Raw genomic sequence first — 22,500 nt, forward strand, 5'->3', positions numbered from 1 at the left:
CATATATATATATATATATATATATACACACACACACACACACATATCTGACCCCAAACATTTGAATGGGACAATATATACAACAAATAACCTTTACTTTTGACTATTATCTTGGCATTAACAAAAATAAATCTACCTAGCACAACAGTCAAAACTGATATGGAGTTCAGCGCATCAATACACAACCTTCCCTGAGTTTGTGTTAGCAATAATGATTAATGCTAATATTTAATTTTCAAAAGACAGCAAGATCTTGACAGGAGCACAAATTCCTTTTATTATGGATATCTGTTCAGTTCCAAGGGTGTAATTTTCTCCCTTGTTTTATGTGTTGAACGAATCAGCATTTTTTGAGAAATGTGATATGCCAGTTGTGATGCTTAGAGGTCTAGCTGGCAATAATTAACTGCATCATATTAATGATTAGATACTATACCATTCAACTATATGGGCCTATCAAGAATTTTCAAATATGGAGTGAAAGTAGATTTTACCTCCTGATGTCAGCTGTTCCATTTACCCTGCTGCTGTTGTTTTTTTTGCATTACAAGCCCGGAAATGTGAAAAATATCCATAGGACAGCAGTGAAGAACATTAAAAATGAAAATTCTGTCATTAAATTACTCACCCTCATGGAACACAGATTAAGATTTTTTTGATGAAATCCGAGAGCTTTCTGACCCTGCACAGATAGCATGGGAGCTGCCACGTTCACATTCAGAAAAAGGTAGTAAGGACATTGTTAAAATAGTCCATGTGACATCAGTGGTTCAACTGTAATTTTATGAAGCTACAAGAATACTTTGTATGCACAAAGAAAATAAAAAAATAACGACTTATTTCTTCCCGTCTGTGTCAGTCTTCGACACACATTTAGAACGTGCTGGAATGACATGAGGGTGAGTAATTAATGACAGAATTTTCATTTTTGGGTAAACTATCCCTTTAACTACTTTATAATCACTCGTTTATACTACTGGCTATGACTTTTACATACACAATGTATTTATTGCTTTTCCATAATGCAAAACTAAAACACGCAATCTAGACTGAAGGACAGCATTATAATTTCAGCATAAAGAAAGAGGCAATGAAGAAAGAAGAAGACTGAAATATTTTATTTAATCACATAGTCTTCTGTTTACAAACTCTACATTCAGTCATATGATTGCGCTCTTCTTGTAGAACTAAATTGTTAATAATGCACCTTAATGATTTTTGATCTCTAAATACTTCAGATTATATGGAAACTGGATTGTGTAAAGCAATCTGCATATTCAAGCACTGTTAAAAACATTTATATTTATATATATATATATATTTATATATATATGTACAGAATGGAATTACTTGTACACATGTATTATTTAGCATAAGACTCCTATTATTACAAATATGATAAAGGCCTGACATTCTTGGGCTTTGGCGTTGCTTTTCTGTTAATGCTTAACACATGTGCAAAATATTCAAGTATTATTTAAGCCAGTGTCCCTTTTCACTTCACAAAGACCAGCACAGACTCAACCCAAACATCATCTTTAGCCCTGACTAATCAAACCATTTATGAGCTCCCTGCTCCACTTCAACCCAGTCAACAGAATCATAAACACAAAGAGCGTTTGAACTGTAAAAACGGCAAAAAACACACAGTATCAACAGAATGTAAAAAACAGCAAGAGGCAATGCAAATGGTCAGGGGAATTTCTTGAGGCACACAATATGAAATCCAGACTTAATAATGAAAACAGGTGCACAAGAAGACGTACTTTCTCACACACACACACACACAAATGTAATAATATTAATAATAATAAATAACATGTCTATATAATTGGCAGTAAATATGCAATCAATGCACAAATCCATCGCAAGTGCTCTAAACGCAAAGCTGAGAGCAGCAGTTCTGCCAAGACACCAACAATGACCCAAACCCACGAGGGCTCCTCAATGGCTCACAAGCTCTAACTTGGTCACAAGGGGGTCAAAGGGCCGGTTTATATCAAGAAAAAGCAGAAATGATTAACAAAATTCCCCAACAGTGTATTACAATAACAAAAAGCAAACAAAAAGTGAGTAAACAGACTCACTTTGCCCTATTACTGTGCCAAATGTAACCACATCTCATTTAAGACAAACTCGTTCCATCCTAATTAGCCAACATTATTTGTCCATATTGTGTCTTGCACAAACACATAAACATGGATCACAGGATATGCAAGCTCTCCCTTTACACCAACACCAAACTTAATGGGAACAAACAGAGGCGCAATGGAGAACACAAAAGTAACGGTGCACTACATCATGATATGGCAGTATTTACCCATAAACCCAAAACACACCCGTTTTCACCAATAACACAAATTCCAACCATCTGTTTTTAAATAAGATTTTTTACCAAGTGCACATATTTTACCAGTTTATGATGTATGGTCCTCAAAATCACCCACCATTAGAGAATATTAGGAATCAAATACACTTGTATTCCACTCCCTAACATTCCAGATGTTCCTCTCTATCTCTATCACACAAACACGTTTTGGTTATTGTTTCTCAGAGTTCAGTGCATGTTACCGGTGTGACCCCGTGAATCAAGAGAGTTGGGCCCAGGTCTCGCGTCAGCGTGTCCAGCTGTGTCAGGTACTGCTGTGACAGCTGGGAACTGGAGGGAGGGTGGGGCAAATACAGGAAGCGGACTGCTGCCGTAGAGCTGTATTCCCTCAGCAGGGCATTCACGGCACACAGGAAGTCCTCTGTCAATTTTTGACCCTCAGAGTTTGGCCCTCTACCTATGCGTGCCACGTCATCCCATGCTACAATCTTAATAGCGGCACGAATCCTCAGCTTTCCCAGCAACTCTCTAAATTGCTCTTCTTTGGCCAGCCAGCCCTGGTCTCCCGATTCTGACTCCACACAGACAAATATACGTAACCTCGCACGGCGCCACCTGTTGGCCATGTTTAAGACGCACGCCATCTGAAGCAAGAAAAGACTGGACACGTCTGCGTAACTGGCGCTACCTGGGGACAGTAGGTTTGTTGGCCACACGTCAATGGTGTCCATGTTGTCATTTCCTCTTATGCCTTTGGTCTCAGGCGGCAGCTGGAAAAAGTAGCGGCCCAAACAAACATTCTTGCCCATTTTTATGGCATCATGGATGATGCTCACATACTCCTCTGGCTGCAGAGCGCGAGGGCTCTCGGCATGGCGCACTGGTGGAAAATGAGCCTGTAAGGATGGGAGGTCCACCCCGAAATTATCCCCTTCACCCCTATCACCCTCGCAAAAGACTGGGTCCTGCAGGAAGTAGTCCTCTGGATAGCAGTTGTCATAGAAGCCCAAGACCAGAGTATTAGGCTTCATGCCTCCTGGAAAAGAAGCGAAGAGAAATGGCTCATAAGAGTCAAGCAACACTAGTTTTTGATTCACTAAAAAGAACCACACACGAGAGTCATTTATTTGTGAATTGGAATATACTGGTCACATTGTACGTTTTTGAATCATGAAAAAGAACCAGCTCATAAGAGTCATTTGTTGTGAGGCTATTATGGTTTTAGATGTTTTTGATTCACTATATGGAACTAGCTCATAGCTAACTCGCTCTGCAAACGGAGTCATTTGTTTGTGAAATGGGCTGCACTATTTGTGTTCCTGAATCATTAAAAAAGAATTACCTCATAAGAGTAATTTGTTCATGTATTATGCTATAGTTGTATAATAGTATGTTTTTGATTCGCTAAAAAAATAGCTTGTAACAGTCATTTGTTTGTGAATCTGGTTGCTCCTGTCGTGCCATATGTTTGTTTTTGCATGCAACTCTTAAGGACAAGTCAATAGAAAGATGTTTCTTGCCATTATTTCACTTTACACTTGTCTTTTTAGTGCATCCCACCGAGCACAGACTGCAAAGTCACATTGCCAACTCAGATAAAACATGTTTAAAAGAAGAATGCGACTTTATCATAAAATCTACAGTATGTAATGATTACTTATGTGATAACAGTGCTCATTTACAGGCAAACAGTTTATCTGCATACAAGTAATCAACACACTGAAGGATGTTCTTTCACTGAATACCTTAAAAGTTTTTACAAATTGCTCTAAAGGAAACTTTGCTGTATTGTGAAATTGTATAAGTGAAATTATTTGTGCTGCCTCTTGACTAAAACTGGAAGAAGAGATCTTTTATCTCAATAAGAATTTCCTGGTTAAATACAGGATAAATAAAAAAAATTACTAAATTATTAAGTATATACACTACTGTAAATTAGATGAGAAGAATGAGTCAATCCTAAAAGATATGAATGACTTTTAACATTGTGGAGCAGATGCCATCTCTGAACTAGCTGAGCTCTTACACAAACAGTGTTGAAAAAAAAATACTATAATGTATTTACTGTATTATTTCACTAGATATGTACTTGTTCTTTGCACAATAACAGATGAATGTAATCTAATTGATGCTTCCTGACTGTAAAGATAATGTGATGAGGAAATGTCTCACCTAGTCCAGTAATGCGGAGCAGATGTTGAGTGCCCTGCCTGACAGACGGAGAGAGAGTCAGATCTACAAATGCCTTCACACCCAACTTATCCACTAGACTCAACCAGAAATTATACTGTGGCTGCACCGGGTCTGCTGGCAACACATCTGTAAGAGAGAGTTCAGAGAGATTATGTTTGGTTGTTTGTCCCTTTCTTCTCTGACAACCAGTGTGCTGTTTAGTAATCTTAAAGGCACAGTTCAATTGAAAATGACAATTCTGTCATCATATAGATATTTATAATTAAAAAGATCTCCGTGTTTTTTGTCCATGTAATGAAAGCCAATGCTCACTAAAATTGTTTGGTTATGAACATTCTTCTAAATATCTTCTTTCATGTTCCGCAGAAAAAAATGTCAAACAGGTTTGAAATTACAAGAGGGTGAGCGAGTAAACTTTTTTTGGTACACTACATTTAAATTAATGAACTCAGTCATCATCAGGGGCCTGTTCTTCGTACGTCGCTAACTCAGTTAGCTGGATTTGATTGTTGACGATTTGGCATGATCTTGGATTGTTTGGTTCTTCGAAGCTCATCCCGGAGTTGCTGTCATAGCAACAAGTCCGTAAGCTTAAACCTGCTCGGGAGCAGGCTTATTTCAAAATTAATTTAAAGATAATATATAATGCTGTGTAGTCTTTAATACTATAGACACAGCCAGTTTTACTCACTGAAAGATTTATTCGTCATAAAATTATTACTTCATAATTGTACCAAATACACAAAATACTGTTCTTTTTAGCAGCATCATATGACCCCTTTAAATGAACAGATTACAATGGAATGAGAAACACATTAGCACACACACTAGCTGCAAAAAAACAAAACAAAACAGAAGTCATCATCAGGGGCCTGTTCTTCGTACGTCGCTAACTCAGTTAGCTGGATTTGATTGTTGACGATTTGGCATTAATAAGCGAAGTACGAAGAACGGGCCCCTGGTCTTATGATGGATTTGCTCAAATGAGAAAATAATTAAATTTCTTTTATCTTAAATTAGATTTCTATAGACAGCTATTCATTGTCATTGGCGGTTTGATTTCCATGCAAAGAGTAAAAACACTTTTTCAGATTCTGTGATATTATCAAAACATAAGCATCCTGACCAGCCTTACATAGCAACAATGACCCTGCTTACATGCACTTAGGAAACGCTTTAGCATTCTGGAACATCATGTAAACACGGACACAGCTTTTCTGTACCATTTAAGAGATTAAGATGCCAGAGAACACACCTTAATGTGTTCATAAAATGCATATGTGGTAACAGAAAAACTTTATTCTGTATGTCTTGTGAAACTTAGGTTCTATCATACAATTGCTCCCTATTGCGTCCTACCCAGATCTCCAATCTGCACATGCCCAAGAACAAACAGCCCTCCTTTCTTCAGCTGGTTGACAAAGCAGATGAGCTGACAGGAGGAGCGTGGGTTCGCCACCATCAGCAAGACCTGAGGCCGCCAGAACTTTACATGATCCTTACGGGAGTCTAACATCAGAAGGTACTTCCTCACCTGAAAGCAGCACAGAAAGACCACCTCATGGATTTAAAGTTCAGTGCATTCACATGTGTTTTGTGTGTGTGAAGGTACCTGATGGAAGATAAGCGCTTGGCTGATGTAGCCCCAGCTGCTGGTGGGAGAGCGGTAGTGCAGGAACAGGAGGAGCAGCAGCAGCAGTACAATACTGGCCGAGGAATACACTGGGTTTATAACGAACATCATTACCACACAGCTTATAATACCCAACAAACACGTGTGCCAAGAGAAAAACTGAAACGTTGGCCTGGAAAGAGAGGAGAAGAAAAAAAGATATACAGATAAATACTTATACTAGTGATAAAAAGTTTCAAGTAACTAAGAAAATGACTTTTTTGATTCAGCAAAGATGCATTAAATTGGTCAAAAATCTAAATTATCTTACAAAATGCATACACGCACGCACGCACGCACACGCACACACTTAGAGCAGTACCTGAAGTTTGGAGCAGAGGCCCATTCCAGAGCCAGACAGGCCAAATCAACCGCCGCATACGCTAACAGGTAAAACACTGTCACAATACCAGCAATCACATTCAGCTGTCCTGCAAACAGTGTACACTACAACACACACACAATCTTAACAGACATATTCTTTATATCATGCGTGACAGAAATAACATTGAAAGACATATGCACAGAGCTCTCTATACCTGCACCAGACCCCAGGTGTAGAGCACAGACACCCATGGGTTCCCAGAGCTGGAAGTGACTGCAGCCGGAGCCAGAGGCAGACCTGAAACCAGATCAACAAAACACTGACACTGTACACTACCATTACATCACTCCAGCATAATATTACACCATGATATCATAAGCCATGTCAAAACTAACAATGTAACCTAGTTACCAGGTTACTGCAGGAGGTTGACATAGTATTCTTTATTATATCCAGGGTGTCATGTATGTTTCACCATTTATCTGTTTATATTCATAATCAAACAGTGCCTTTGTAATGTTTCCTGGAATTTCAGCAAGTAACGCAAAACATTCCTACTAAACATTGCTGTAAACATTTAAATCATACAAGTGGGGTTTTCCCTCTTCTAATCAGAGTCAAATCAAGAAAATAAACCCTACACATAGATGTAAGCTGTGGTTCAAATTCTACATGGAGTGAATTAATAAAAAAATCTGTAAATATTAAATGAATTAATTTACAATTGTCATGTTTGTGATTTTTATTCATGTAAGCTATAGCTTCTGACCTTTAAATCAAAACAGACTTGTGATTTTATGACAAAGTACTGCTTTATGTATTCAGAAACACGTATCTTAATGTTATTTGTGTATTTTACTTTTCACTTTATTATAAGGAGGTCTACAGCGCCCTCTAAATAAATAAAAAAGGCCTTATGTGAGCTATTTGTCTTATCGGCATAATTTTTTTCAAATCGGTCAAAGCCGATGTTTACATTTGAAGCCTTTATCAGCCGATTCCAATAACATTCCTATCTTATCGTGCATCCCTACTGGATTTTTAAAAAGATGTTCTACATAACATTTTTACAATAAATTGTGCAATCCATCAATCATTTTCTGTGATTCCTGTGAATGATTTGTTTATATGTTTTGAGAAGAAAAAAATTACATTTTCAATAAATTCAATAAAATCAATTTCTCAAAAAGAATAGCTTGTTCATTTTGATTACGCCTAATCAGTTAACTGATTTGAGTAGAAAATGGTCAGAGGAAATATGATTCTTTTAGTTAAAATGTCAATTTTTACCTTTTCACACAGATATATGACCTCTCACACCATACAACAGCCTATACGTGACAAAAAAAAGTTACACTGAAAAACATTCACTAAGCATATTTTCCTTAGAAACCATGAATACTGCTTTCCAAGTACTGCTCACTAATGTTTTCCCATAACAGTTCTTGTGGAGATGTCAACATCCCTAACACAAACATCTCAGTATCAGTTTCCAGCCTGAAATATGGCTCTTAAATAGGCCAAACCCACAAATGCAAACTAACCAAAAAGCTGGTCCAGAGCAAGCGCGTGGAGGATTCGAGAAGCTCCTATCATGGAGCACATAGCAGCTGAGAGAGACGCGCAGTACACCCCAATCGTCACGAATGGAGGCCACACATTCACTCGCTGCAACACTGCGTAATCATTGATTAACAACAACCTGAGAGAGAGACCAAGAAATGACAGAAGGAAAAAGTAGAGATAAATGAGAGGGAGAACAAAGCACTGTGTAAACACATTGTGCAAATTTCCGTGTGGCTTGAGTGTCGTAAATGGCACCTGTCGCAGGTGGAACTCAGGAGCAGGAAGAGAAGCACATAGACAGTGAAGGTGTACGACACCGCCATGATGGTCCCTTTAGGTATCGACTCACTGGGGTTCTTCAGCTCACCTGAGAAAGTGAGACAAATCAAATTACATGTTTATGACACTCATCCATTATACAAGCGTTATTAATATTGTAAAAATCAACACGATTAGATCAGAAACCAAAAAGAGGATGCAAATAAATAAAGGTGTCTGCGGTTGTCTGGTTTTGTACCCGACATGTTGGCTCCTGCCATGATGCCTGTGCAGCTGGTGAACATCACGGCAAATACAGTGGCGAAAGACATCATTGTGTTGGTACTGTAGTCCAGAGAGTAGTGCGCTACAGGACGAGACATTTGGACAAAATTCATGGCAGTGAAGCAATTGTATAAATTAACGGAAACAGTTTTATGCTAAAAATTTTAATTAGAGGAGACATTTTTCATCCTAAACATTTATCATCTATTCAATTTAAATCTCTCTAATATTTTGAATTGTGTCAACCAGAAATTAGCAGTAAAATTTTACAAGTTTATGGCTAATGTCTGTATTTTAATAAAGTTTTTTATATTTTAATACATATAAAAATCAAATTCTTCACAGATTGATATATCAGCCAGACTGATAACCAACAAATGGCAACACAAGTAATCAGCGCTTCATTTTGTTAGAGCTAGAATCAGCTTTTGTCTGTGTAAAATGTTGATTTGAGAAATTGTGTCTCATTAATTGCCATTAAATTATATTATGCATACACACTGTTCAAATATGTGGGTTCAGAAAATTTGATAATACAGTAAACATTTCAGAAAATACAGTAAAAACAGTGGTATTGTTAAATATTATTACAGTAAACATACAGTAAACTGTGTTGACAAAGCCAAATTTTCAGCAGCATTACGTCAGTCTTATTACTCATTTGCTGCTCAAGAAACATTTATCATTATTATTATCCATGTTGAAAACAGTTGTGCTGCTTAATATTTTTGTGCAAACTGCTAATATTTTTTCAGGGCTGTTCGTTGAATAGAACATTCAAAAGAACAGCATTTATTTGAAACATTTTTTTTTTAACAACAATGTAAAAGTCTTTACTCTTACTTTTGTCACAATTCAGTGCGACCTTGCTGAATAAAAGTATTAATTTCTTACTGACCCCAAACTATTGAATGGTAGTGTACATGCATAGTATATACTGTATAGGAACAACACATTATAAAAATTCCCTTTGTCAGTAAACCAAAATGTTCCTATGAGGACTATCCATTTTTATTGTGTTTTCTTTTTTTAATGTCATTACTGCCCAATACACTTTTTTTTTCACTAAATGTTTCATCTAACACACAACACAATCATGATCAGTTTCATTTCCCTTTTATGTCTTTTGAAATATTACTGCTAAATAGCCTCAATGATCATCATCACAACCATCACTATCACTATTGCATTAACAATCATCTTACTCACGTCCGAGGTTGTTTTTTAACGTAGTGCTGTTGAAGCCTGTGTAGCTGGGGTTGACAGTGACAGTGTGGTTGTTGCCGTATGTGTGTGTGATGTTGAAGTGCTGTGGACGGAGTATCAGGGGGCTGATGATGATAGAGATCAGTGACACCGTCACCACCAGCAGAATGATAAAAGAGGCTTTGGCGTAGATATGAGCACCAACCAGACACACCACCAGACATAGCAACAGCACTAGAGAGGAGTACAACACGGTGTACCAGTAACCCTGCGGCAACACACGCAGCCCATGAGACACAGCAGAGCCTGGAGAGAAAGAAGAAAAGAGATGCTTCAGTGTAAAAACACAAGCCATATGCATGCAATTGCTTCAAAGACAGTTTAGTACAGTGTGATTCAATGCACCATTCACCTGGATCCTTCCCAAAGATGTCCAGTATGGCCTCCACCAGGCCGAGTACATAAACGCCACACGCACATACCTTCGCCAAGTAAAACATCAGGCCGATACTGCCTCCAAACTCTGGTCCCAGAGAACGACTGATCATAACTAAGACTAAAGAGTTGAAGGTCAACAACATTATTTAACCACTCATGAACAACAGATTCACATATGATTGAGTCTGCAATTCTAGCACTCTATATGGCACAGAGATTGGTTAAGGATACAGTAGGCCCCGCCCCCTTCCACTGCACCATTAGTTGAAATAGCACATATAGACAGGATTGTCAAGGAGATGATGAAGTAGGCCACAAACAGCATTAGGAAACCATGGAGAAGACCAGCATGACCCACAACAAAACCTGCAAAATCGACATAGGCCTACACTGTATCAGAATGAATAATGTACAAAAAAAAACACCTAGAGCCACACAGAGTGAGGATACTTTATCAAGTCTCTGATCATCAACTTCTGTCTTTTCCCATCATTCTCACTCACCTGTGCGAAGAAAGAGCACAATACTGAACATGGAGAGGATGGTGGGCACCATGACGCCAAAGAAGGTGTTGAGTTTGCGGGGGTTTGATTTGGGGGCTCCCTCTCCTGTCACTTCTGATCCACCCCTGGAATCTTTAGTATCACCCATCATGCTGTACACCCCGTGAACAAGCAGAGGAGAGTGCTCATTTGCCATGGTCTGAAAAACAGGAACCTGCAATAAAAAACCATTTGAGTGTTTCCTGGTTAGTACATACAAACCAAAATAAGATTATTATTACTACACAAACATTCATAATATATACACTACCGAACATTTGGGGTCAGTAAAGTTTTTTTTTTTAATACTTTCATTCCTCAAGGGCACATTAAATTGTTCAACGGTGCCAGTAAAAATGTTTACATTGTTACAAAATATTTCTATTTCAAATAAATGCTGTTCTTTTAAACTTTCTATGCATCAAAGTAAAAATTTTAACTAAAACAACTGTTAATTATTATAATGTTAATTATGAGAAATGTTTCTTGAGCAGCAAATCAGCATATTAGAATGATTTCTGAAGGATAATGTGACACTGAAGACTGGACCAATGGTTGCTGAAAATTCAGCTTTGCCATCACAGAAATAAATTACATCTTAAAATGCATTTTTTTAAAATAGAAAACAGTTTTTTAAATTGTAATAATATTCCTGTTTTACTGTATGTTTGATCAAATAAATGCAGGCTTATGAGCAAAAGAGACTTCTTTCAAAAACAAGTTATATTGTGTATTTTTGTTATGGTAATATAACTATTTTTTTTAAATCAGCATAATTAAAATGATAAAAAGCAGTTATTCCTGTAATGTCAAGTTCATGATTATTAGATTATTTATTTATATACGTTTTTTTTGTGTGCTTTCAAAAATATCTAGCCGATGGATTTAGAGCTGTAGTCACCATAAATGTCAATGACTTCATATCCACGACTTTTTTCAGGCCTGTAAATTTTCTATTTAATCGACTTTTCCATGACTATGGAAACCTTGAGACTGCAAGACCTTGATCGCCTATTGAACCGCGATTTTAAAACATTACATCTTTCTAGTAGCGGAAGTACATGATCATGTAAACAATCCGAAGTACGCGGTTGAAAAGCGACTGTATTACGGTCCTATACAAGTAAAGATGCGACTATAAAAATACCACGGTGCTGCTAAACTAACATCCGAGTAGTTGTCTGAATAAACTAGCAGACGTTAATCCCAGAAAAGGCAGCTGGCATTTCTAGATGAGACCGCCACCTCCCTAAGCACTCAAGGATGCCTGTGCGTTTAAGGTTATAATGACACATATAACGGTGAAGTACAGTAAGGAGATGGAGAAGCAAACATGACCTACCTATCCTTATGAACAACAGCGGCGACGCCAATCTAAAAGCGGTATGTAACTTCCGCTTTTAGGAAGAAACTACACAAACCACAAGGAAACCAAACTACTTGACAATGTGGATGCAGGATGTCCTGAAACCGATATGTTTCTTCAGAGCATCATGTCGAGTTGGTTTCGTTTCTTTAAAGAATCGCAGGTGGAAAGTTTTCGTCTGCAGCCTCAGATCTCGTGATCATCAAACCCCCGGGACATGACGGATGAGGAGCGCGCTGTCGTGTCTCCCGTGGACCTGACTATGAACAACAGACAGCAAGACCTAATAAAAACATAACTCTATTATGTAACGGTGCATTGAGAGGTAATGATCACGTATTCTCACACTGCAGCAGGGCTGGACTGTCCCGCCTGCCTGCCCCTCCGTTTGTTAAAAAAAAGTCACGGGACAGAGGAAGCGCCCATGTGACTTCACAGAGAGGACTGCTGAAATATCACAAGTGGAAGACGATTTTGAGATGACCATGAGAGAACCGTGTTGTTTACCATTTGATTCGTTATTTAAAAAACTAGATGTTTAACCAGTCAAACATTTGATCTGATATTAAACCAAGTACCACACATACCTATTTCTTAATTTTAGGTTGCATCAAGTACACTATGCAGGCCCACTTAAAATGCAAAACAAAAAGAGCACTATATAAAATCTTAACATGGGCATGGGTGTAGTACTTTCTGCCTTTATTTGTCAGGCTATAATTTATACTGAGGTATTTACACCAAGTACAAAAATAATTAGTTTCAGTTCTGATTTGTGCAGGATGCACATTTTTGTGTGATGATCAGAGTGAGTAAAATCAAGCCTCAAGACCAGAAAAATGCCCTATTGTGAAAGTTTAATCATAGCTGGAACCCATTTAAATGTTTTGCACTTTAACACTTGCATTGTTGTTTTTATGCATGAAAACAACTCATTATAGTTATTGTCATGCTGCACTGTGGTTGATGTATTTTGTACATATTAATCTAAATTAATTTTGTGTGTGTGTGTGTGATGGACAAATTGTTTACACAATCAGGCAAATATATATCTTCCAATATACCTCCAATTGTTTTTGGACCAAACTGTTACTGAACAAACTTTATCTGTGGTGTGTTTTGTGCCACAACATATTCTCATAAAATGTCTTCTCTTCACTAGGCCTTTTACTGAAGTAGACATGTGCTGGTATTTGGTAACACGGTACATTGTGGGAATGAACATACAGTATTGTAATTATGCACACTTCAAAATACAGTGAATAATTCTGGGTACCTTGTTTTCTGAATTGTAAAGACTTTTAGACTGCACATTAGCTTATTTTCCATTAACCAGTTAAAATGTATGACACTGCATGACATGTATGCTGCATATAAAATAAGTCAGATTTTCTTTTTGATCTGAAGTTTTGTAAAAAAAAAACGCAAACAGGCCAAATGGAAATGCAAATTCATGCTCTGACAGTATGTGGCACTTACAGAAAAGCAGAAATACAGTGGTTACCCCTGTGTACACAAAGTAGTGCTATGAAAATTCCTGTTTCTGAACTGAAGTCAAACAGTATTTAAATGCTTTCAAAACAACCATTCAGATTTTGTATTTGCTATGGTGTTTATAATAACACCACCAAATATTGAGTATTTAATACTAAGCGTTATATAATACGCATTTGTTTACACTTGTACATTTTAATCTGGACTAAAACACACCAGCCCAGAAAATATATTTGGATAATGGTTAAAAATCTTTTAATTTGTTGTTATTGTCCCTTGTAGTGGTGCTCTTTTGTACTTTAATCCGTTTGAAACATGTTTACTTTATAATTTTTTTGTTGTTTTAATATATTTTTAATGTCCCTGATTTGAGAATATTTAAGAGGATAAGTTTATCTTTTCAACCTGTTTTTGTAACATCATTGAATACCAGCAGATAATACCGTACCAGTTTCCACAATTACCATGCTTTGAAAATACCGCCACATGCCTAGACTGAATCCAAAGACTGTGTGTTGAGATGTGGCCAGACATAGGAGGGTCCGGCTGGGAGGAGAGGGAAGGTGGGATTGGCCACCGGAACAAATGTGGGTGAGTGTTTGAGTCTGTGCTTTTTGAGCTGACCGAGTTCTCTGAAGCAGCATCCACACTCAGCACAGCGGTAGGGTCTCTCTCCTGTGTGAATGCGCTGGTGCTTGTGTAAGCTGTCCAAATGGCGGAATCGCTTCTCGCAGTATCTGCAAGGATACGGACGCTCTCCTGTGTGTATGCGCTGGTGCGTTTTCAAGCAGTAGAAACGTCTGAACCCTCGGCCACAAATGTTACAGCGGTGCACTTTATCAGGGCTCTCGATAGTCCTGCTGAACCCGGAGTCACTACTAACAGGTGCAGCCAAGGCCAGCAAAGCATCACCATCACTCTCCCGCATCGAAGGGGAGGAGATTTGCGCTAACTCTTCCATGGAGATGGAAGAAGATGCTACAGCTAGATTTGATGAAGGAGGCTCTAATGTAAGGGAATCAGGATCGTCTTCGATTTTAATGGTGCCCTGTTGGACTTCATCAGAGTCCTCCATCACCTGTATCAGCTCCAGCTCATTAACATTCCCAGCTGGCGTGCTCATTTCAAACTCAAACTTTGTCATGTCAGATGGATCCTCTGGTGGGTTTGCGGAGGGGTCTGGATTTTCTGGTTCCTCATGTCTCCTCTCACTGTCTGTTACTGCAGAACTGTTGCCTGTAAAACAAGGAAAAGCTCATGTTCATATATTTTTAGCATGTGAAATGCCTTTTATTAAAAAAAAGAAGAAGCCCCATTTAGGTTGTGGTACTCGTATTGTTTTGCTGTGAAATCTCATGATTTTGAAGAAATAAAAACTAAGTATAACTTTCATATTGTTAGTAATATTTTAAGATAAACATTTACTGGACTGAAGCAGCTTATGTTTGCTTGATTAACCATACATTTTTTGAAAATCATGTTAAAATAACTTTTTGAGGCTTGTTTATTTGTATATCATTGCATGCAATTATGTTTTGTCCTCCACATTTAAAACTTCACAGAGATTTGGTCATAATATGATTGAGTGACAAATTATATTTACATGCTAGTAGTCTGTTATATTGTTATAAAAGTCCCAATTGATTTATAGTGCAAGCTAACAGAATTTTATATAAATAATATCTGCATCAAATTGCATATTTTCAAAAACGTTTTTTTAAAGATTTAAAAAAAATATTTTGTCTAAAACGGTTCCTTTTCAGATAAAACTTTCTCTTACTATTATGTCAGACTTTGCCAAATTGATAAACATCTATGGTTAATACTCTGTGGTCACACTTGTTTGGCAGTATTCGACTTGCAAATGGTAAAAATAATAACAATGAACCTTTTTCACCCTCATTAGTGATGTAAAACGGGCCCTCTGGCTCATCTTCTGGTTTGAAGAGAGCAGCATTGTTTTCCACAAGAGTTTGTGAGGTCGTGGGGTCACTCGCGAGCGCTGAACTGTTGCCTCCTGAGGACCCTCCTCTTGCCTCTCTGCGGTTGAGGCACTCCCGAGGCCAGTCTGACTGCACCGTGGGGAGACAGAGGCCAACACTAGGGAGACTTTTGGGATTGTGGATTCTTCCCGGTGAGTTTCGGAAGCTCTTGCGGGAGGAATCTCTGTTTTGCGCCTGTAATGTGGGGCTTCCGTCCGCAGCGCGTGACGGAATCACAAAAAGTGCGTCTTCTGCGTTTGGGCGCACGATATTTGACCCGAGCTGGTTTCTGTTGAGAAGTAAACACTGTTTGATGTTCTTTTCAGCCGCGGTCATGTAGTAGCGCACTGCTTTCAGCTCGCTCTCGGAGATCTCCAGTCTCTCGCGCAGGGTCTGGTTCTCTCGGTGCGACTCTGCCGCTGCGTTTCGAGCCACGGCCAGCTTTATGCCAACAACTCGCGCCGTTTCTTTTAAAACCGTTTCGACGGCGCATCTTACCGCCTGGTCAATAGTAGAGGCGAGTTCGCACTTGAGAAAAGAAACGCTGATGTCCATGCTCAAAGTCATGGTTACGATCCACGGCAGTATTTCACTGCGAGATGTAATGTTGGCATACGTGATTGCAGAGCTCAGAAGAGGCGGCTTGGGTTTCTGTTTTAGCTAAGCGAGGACTAGAATAGAATAGTTTACGGCCTCACTTCCATCACTAGTGTAGTACTTCGATAATGCTATCTGGTTGTGATGTAAAAGTAACAGCAACCCACAAGTGTTTGGTAAATCTTCCTCAATCTGTCGCGTTCTGCTGTCGTCAGTGTCGAAGAATAATGACGTCAATAGCAACCTGGGATTTTGAGTTTTCGTTAGGAGACGTTCTGTTCATCAGTAGTTGATTCACATTATATATAGATTTTTTTAAAGTTATTTATGTTAAGTATATAATTGGATCCATATAAGAATGAATGGCCTTTATATAGAAATGGAACAAAATTGAATATAATTGTTTTTGAGAGATGTTCTGTGATGCGTTCTCCTTAATACTATAGTGACTATAGTATAGTCCAGTGGTTCTCAATGCCGCATGCGGTCCGTCACGAATTCAAATGCGGCCCACCATGCTGAACACAATTTTTAAAAAATTACATTCAGTTTTACAATTCATTTTAGTTTTTACATTAATTTAAAAATGTACTAAATAAATATAAGCTATAGCCTAATGTTTTTATGTAAAATAATTTTGTTTTTCATATATTATTTTCAGACATGAGCAGTACTCACATAGCCTAATTAACGTTACGCATTTAAAGTAACGACCAAGTGGCCAGCGGCAGACAGTGAGCATATGATTGATCAATTTAGCCTTCTCAAATCATCACGACTTGACTAAAATAAAATCTATAGATATAAAACAGTTCAAGCATATAACAATGTTTAAACGTTAAACCTAGATAAATGTGCGCTGTATCCAATAGTTTGCGCAGAGAGTGGAAGCTGGTGCGGCCCGGTGGAAAAAAAGGTTGAGAACCACTGGTATAGTCAGAGAAGAATAGTAAAAAAAAAAAAAACACTGGAATTTTTTCTACAACTGCCTGTCCAGAAAACACAAGTTAATCTCAAGGAAAGAACAGATGTGTTGCATAAATTATGACTGCACAGGTTTATATATATAAAAAAACTTGCTTTAAATATGAAACTTCTGTCTTTGTGTGACCTTTACACTACTGGCCATTGTTTGATTAAACACACAACAGGGTTAAACATTAGAGGGAGCTTGCAGCAGAACACTAGGTTAATCACTGCTTCTTCATTCAAGTTTTGTTTGGATTAAAGGTTAAACAACATCTTTCTAACGTTTCAGAGAATACTGTGTATTTGGTTTCATTTCATTTATTTTTTATTTTTTGCACAAGATTTATTTTTTCATTGCTGGAAATAAACGATTAATTAATATTTCCTTAGCATTTACATATTTACTTATTTAACACATTCTCTGATTTATATTGTGGCCTTAAGTTCAAATAATGGCAAATTTTGGACAGCAATTGTTTTTTCATGTTTTCTTTTCCCCGACATGCTGTAAGAAAGAGCAATAGCGTACTCTAGAGGTTGACAAATGGAAAACACAAACTCTATTTATTTTAGACTCAGTGTTGTTGCACCAAAATCTGGTCGTTCTGACACCAGAATGTGAACCCTTCCCTTTCTCTGGTGTCTGTGAATCTGAGCCCTGTTTAGCCCATGTGGAGAGGAGTGAGATCACACTACACTCCTCATCTTCTTCACCCATCCGTTCATTCTGCCCATCTCATCTGTTGACAGAAATATGTTTAAAGCTTTTAAATACATTTTTATGCATTTTTTAATTTTATTGCTTATAGTCATAGTAATCATAGACTGGATAAGATACATCTACCTAAGTGGCTATGAATATATGTCTGGAGGATTAATGCAGAACAGTTCATGTCCATCCAACCAACCACATACTGCTTGCATGGGTCTGTGAAAATGGTGTTGCTGGGCAACCCATCCACAGCTATACTACAGTCCCTTATGGGGAGTAGGGCAGGTGGAATGTACCATCACTACATTTGGGGAGGGGGGTATGCATGCTGACTAAATTCTGCTGGCCATAATGTGTGGGGCAGTCTAATGGTGCAGAGTTGTAGAAAATATGAAACAAATAAATCACGGTTTGATATTAATTCACAGCAGTACAGCATAGACAATCCAGTCTGTCATAAATTTTAATACGGGCCAATCAGCAAGTGCACAGTAGTATAATCTGTCTGCCCCTCCCCTCAATTTGTAATTATGGCAGGTGTAATTAGGAGTGTGTCTCCGGTGGGTGGCAGCTTATGTCTCTAGAGAGAAAGTGTGCATTGCATTACTGAGTGCCCTTACATGGGAATTTTAATTACAGCTATAAGTAATTTGAGAAAGTGTAGGTGAACATATCTGGATAATAACAGATGTTGGGTATTTTTAGAAATGTTTTGAAAAATACTGGAAATAAATGTATCATTAAATATGTTCAATAAAAACAGAAAAGGCATACCTGATAAGTGAAAATGTATACATTTTAGTAAACTACGCAATCGTTTGAACTTCTGGCATAATGTGAGTACAGTCCAGTGGGTGTTGCCATGTCCGCCTATTATAATCTTTTTTTTTTTTAATATATGGTTAGTTTTTTTACACACACACACTCTCTCTCTCTCTCTCTCTCTCTCTCTCATTATAAAAACTTACTAATGTGTTTTGGAGGCCAAGCACCAGCCATAAATAATTCTATAAAATAGGATATTTTATAGGAATATATTATAAAATAAATATTCCTCTCTCTCTCTCTCTTTCTCTCTCCATATTGCTTTGGCAACATTGTGCTATTCCACAGTCATGCCAATAAAGTTCATTTGAAATTAATTGAATTGAATTGAGAGAGAGAGAGAGAGAGAGAGAGAGAGTAGAATATTTATTTTATGGCTGGTGCTTGGCCTCCAAAACACATTAGTAAGTTTTTATAATGAGTGTTATTATCAGGTAAGAAAGGCAGAAACTATTAACTATTTGAAAAAAAAAGTAACTAAAGAACACCTAGTAGTGAGTACCTAATTATAGCTTAATTGAGTTGGTAACAAAACTGTAATAAAAGCACATACTGAGACTAATTAACGGCACTTCCAAATACCCCGACCTACTGTTGGAGCCTTCCCCTCTGTCATTATAATAGTTTGTTCTCCTTTCTCAGCTCCGTTATGTTTCTTAGGGCAAATCGCTTGTTTTCGACTCTTCTTGCGCGATCTGGCAACACTCAGTTCAGGAGCGCATTCATAGCCATTGAGCAGCGCGTATAGGGGAATTCTGTAAAATGTCACTGTTTTCTCCAAGTCATTTATTTGTCATCTTACACAAAGGTTTAAATTGAGATCTACTTATTCTCGTTTCCACGTTTCACGAAAGACCTGATATTTAGCTTTAGCGGCCTAAACTCGAGTGTGTTCCAGTGTGAGGTGCTGTTCGTCCCTGTTTGGCAGTTTGGCGGTGGAGGTCTGCGCTGCAGTGGTACATTCGCAATAAAATGGGTGTGGTTGAATCGCGCATATGTGATGCTACGTGTTTCTGGTGCAGACCGAATGATTTCATACGGGACTGAATTGACAGCAGAGCGAGCGCACATTATTTGAATTATTTAGAAAACTACTGTACGGTTGTTTATGTTGAATTCACCCCGCCTCCTATTCTGGCACAGTCACATTTGAACTGATGGACGGGTATGCTCCTCCGGAGAGATAACCAAGTCGATTTTGGTTACTTTATTTTAATTTTTTTAAAGGGCCACGGGGTGCCTCGCGTTGTATTGAATTGGTCATTTCTTGGACGAGGAGCGACGGTCAAAACGAAGAGACCAGAACGAGAAGACGGAGGAAGAAGACACTCGGGAGGGAAGAGGCGAAGATCAAGCAACGCAATTTAAAGACAGCGACGGCATGTACTTCATTTGAAAGCTTTACTGTATTTGGACTTATTACATCTGTCGGTAATTATACCATTTAAGGCGCAAAATAAGCTTTTATCCCCCAGTAGCAAAGTGTATCAGGAATACCGTGGAAAAGGCTTCTTCCCATCCTCACTAAACGAGCAGAGGGCGACATGGTAGCTCCATACTTCATGATAACATCGTTTTGATTCGTTTAGCACATGAAACACAGAGCCACTGAGGCCTAATTAGCACTAGGAAAAAACCGACAGTATGCAGTTCTAATCATTTTCCAGCAGAAAAAAAAATTCCCTGCGAATTACTTCCGCCACCCACTTCAGCATTCCAGTCACTTTACGTGGAGACTAAAGCCAAACGGGAAGATTAACAGGTAGGCCTATATTAATTTCTAAGATTTATCAGAATGTTGTGACCCACACGAGACATATGGATGAAAAGTAGGAAAGGTATCGGAGATCTAGACGATTAAAATGGTTCGTGTTAAATTGTAATGTGTTATTTTCGATCATTTGGGATTTTACTGGTATTGTCACAAAATCACATTAGTGGATTGTTAATCACAATCAATAGGAATATCATAGAGATATATCACATTACAACTGTTTTTAAAGGTGCTGCATGTCTCATTTTAGCCGTGAGTCGTGAATTGATGGAGCAGAAGACTCCTGTTCTTCAGCTGGCCGCAGCCTCCAGCGGTTTACTCACGCCACAGCTCTGATTATGGCAAGCTGTTTCAACATTTACTGCTTTACACTAAATATATTTATTCACTATTGTAAATGACTAGTAATCAATCTAATACTGACTACTATAATTTTAACTTTCACTAGATACTGAATCCACTAAATAGCCTACTGTTCACTTCATACTAGTATTCATTCCAGTCGGTACATATTCCAGTTTTCACGATTCAGTGGGTACTACTCTTGTTTTTGCTTATCTGGGATAGTTACTAGGATATATTCCAGCTTTACCGGTATATATGTTTTAAATATTTATGTTTATAAAAAAAAAAACACTGGTATAAGTTATCTCACTATTGACACTTGCTTTATTGCTTGTCATATGTAATAACTAGCCAGAACGGCTACTTTATTGTTCATTTCAAATCTTATTAGTAGACAAACATTTTTTACTAGTACCAATTTGAATACACTGTCATGTCTAATAAACGGGTACTAATGTTTGATTAGTTAATACCAGAAAAACTGGAGAAGAAACGGCAAAAGTAACTAAAGAATAAGTAGTGAATAATGAAGTTAATAGGTATCAATATATATTGGAATACATACTAGTTCTGAACCCCAAATCCCAATATAAGATACTAGTAAGTACTTAATTATGTGCTAAAGATTAAAAAATGTGCATCACATATTGATACTAGTCAGTTTGTATTAAGGATAACTTGTTAAAACGGCTTGCCATATGCAAATGTCAGTAGCATGATAAAAGAGGACGTTCGTAAGTCTGTTGATCTGGGTGTAGGATGATCTGACTGAAATATAAACGTAACCCATGTGACCAAGCAAACGCACGCTTTGCAGCTGTCTCCCGGGTTTAAAAGGATGCGTGGTTTAAACAGGTTGCGGTTTCAGTGAAAACAGCGGTTGGTGCTAGTATACGATAGAAATGCCGCTTACTTTACTCCTTTCCTTGCTGTATGCAGAGAGTGCATATGTCACTCTGCATTCAGCTGTAGGGATGGAGCAAAGTCTGACATTTTTTGTAGTTCATGCTAACAGAACTCCAAGGACGCAAATCCAACGAGCATATTATTAGTGTTGGCAATTTTGTATGGGTAATGGAACGCTGATTTAACCAAAAATGGTTCTGTACACCCGCCATTCTGCTGCAACGTGACGATAGAAGCTGGATGCAACATACTGTTTCCACATCTAATCTGTCTGTTTACGAGCATCTGTAAAATAGTCCTAGAAAACATTTTTACCTGTATTTTATGGCGACGGAGAAAACATTTGCCTACTCCAAGGCAGTGGCCTTGTTACTGCTTTCAATTTGGTGCTTATCAGCTGACAACCCCCTCCAGTCATATTTAATGTATGAAGTCGTATTATTTTACATAGTGCTGACAATAATATAGAAAAAGAAAATAAAAACAGTAGGTTAATAAATTGATAATGTTTTATCCTAAGGCTATTTCTAACCTATATTTAGCTGATTTCAAACACTATACATCAGTCTATAAGGCATTGTGGTGCACTACTAACCAACCCCTCTTTCCTTAACCAGCTGCTCATTTCCCAACATGCTTGAAGACCTTAAAAGGTGCAGAAGGGGTTTTAGTCATCTAGATTAGCCAAGATTCCTCAGATCTAAGCCATTTATATC

The 22,500-nt window shown here is 38.0% G+C and overlaps 3 protein-coding genes across 4 annotated transcripts in view; 1 reads left to right on the forward strand and 2 right to left on the reverse strand.

Annotated features, from left to right (window-relative positions):
- Window positions 1-1,144: 1,144 nt before the first annotated feature.
- On the reverse strand, window positions 1,145-12,586 carry LOC107746400 (solute carrier family 12 member 9-like). The gene is made up of 14 exons (XM_016560608.1): window positions 12,157-12,586; window positions 10,776-10,989; window positions 10,504-10,638; window positions 10,247-10,384; window positions 9,838-10,140; window positions 8,603-8,710; window positions 8,341-8,452; window positions 8,064-8,221; window positions 6,734-6,816; window positions 6,517-6,641; window positions 6,135-6,327; window positions 5,882-6,056; window positions 4,502-4,648; window positions 1,145-3,365 (listed from the first exon to the last, which is right to left on the reverse strand). Exons 2-14 carry the CDS (start codon window positions 10,969-10,971, stop codon window positions 2,551-2,553), a joined length of 2,688 nt encoding a protein of 895 aa, XP_016416094.1. The 5' UTR covers window positions 10,972-10,989; window positions 12,157-12,586; the 3' UTR covers window positions 1,145-2,550.
- Window positions 12,587-13,189: 603 nt separating this feature from the next.
- On the reverse strand, window positions 13,190-16,495 carry LOC107746401 (zinc finger protein 629-like). Of its 2 annotated transcripts, none has more exons than XM_016560610.1 (2): window positions 15,572-16,495; window positions 13,190-14,910 (listed from the first exon to the last, which is right to left on the reverse strand). In XM_016560610.1, exons 1-2 carry the CDS (start codon window positions 16,221-16,223, stop codon window positions 14,165-14,167), a joined length of 1,398 nt encoding a protein of 465 aa, XP_016416096.1. In that variant the 5' UTR covers window positions 16,224-16,495; the 3' UTR covers window positions 13,190-14,164. The 2 variants fall into 2 exon arrangements, with proteins under 2 accessions (XP_016416096.1, XP_016416095.1); XM_016560609.1 differs by having other exon boundaries at window positions 15,563-16,495.
- Window positions 16,496-19,816: 3,321 nt separating this feature from the next.
- Window positions 19,817-22,500, forward strand: part of gnb2 (guanine nucleotide binding protein (G protein), beta polypeptide 2) — a 10,348-nt gene continuing 7,664 nt past the window's right edge. Inside the window, exon 1 of the mRNA XM_016560611.1 lies at window positions 19,817-20,521. The gene's annotated coding sequence lies outside the window, so the exon portion shown is untranslated. The remainder of the gene's footprint in view (window positions 20,522-22,500) is intronic.

This window comes from Sinocyclocheilus rhinocerous, unplaced genomic scaffold, assembly GCF_001515625.1.
Source record: "Sinocyclocheilus rhinocerous isolate Xijiao unplaced genomic scaffold, SAMN03320098_v1.1 scaffold77, whole genome shotgun sequence".
Taxonomy (NCBI): Eukaryota; Metazoa; Chordata; class Actinopteri; order Cypriniformes; family Cyprinidae; genus Sinocyclocheilus; species Sinocyclocheilus rhinocerous.

Bases quoted from the DNA above. Each gene is read 5' to 3' on its own strand.
- LOC107746400 (XM_016560608.1), bottom strand. From the start codon at position 10,971: ATGGCAAATGAGCACTCTCCTCTGCTTGTTCACGGGGTGTACAGCATG. The intron at 8,711-9,837 runs GTGAGTAAGATG...CTCGTCCTGTAG, and splicing joins GTTAAAAAACAACCTCGGAC to CGCACTACTCTCTGGACTAC. The intron at 6,642-6,733 runs GTATAGAGAGCT...TGTGTGTTGTAG, and splicing joins ACACCTGGGGTCTGGTGCAG to TGTACACTGTTTGCAGGACA.
- LOC107746401 (XM_016560609.1), bottom strand. From the start codon at position 16,223: ATGACTTTGAGCATGGACATCAGCGTTTCTTTTCTCAAGTGCGAACTC. The intron at 14,911-15,562 runs GTTCATTGTTAT...CTTGTTTTACAG, and splicing joins CACTAATGAGGGTGAAAAAG to GCAACAGTTCTGCAGTAACA.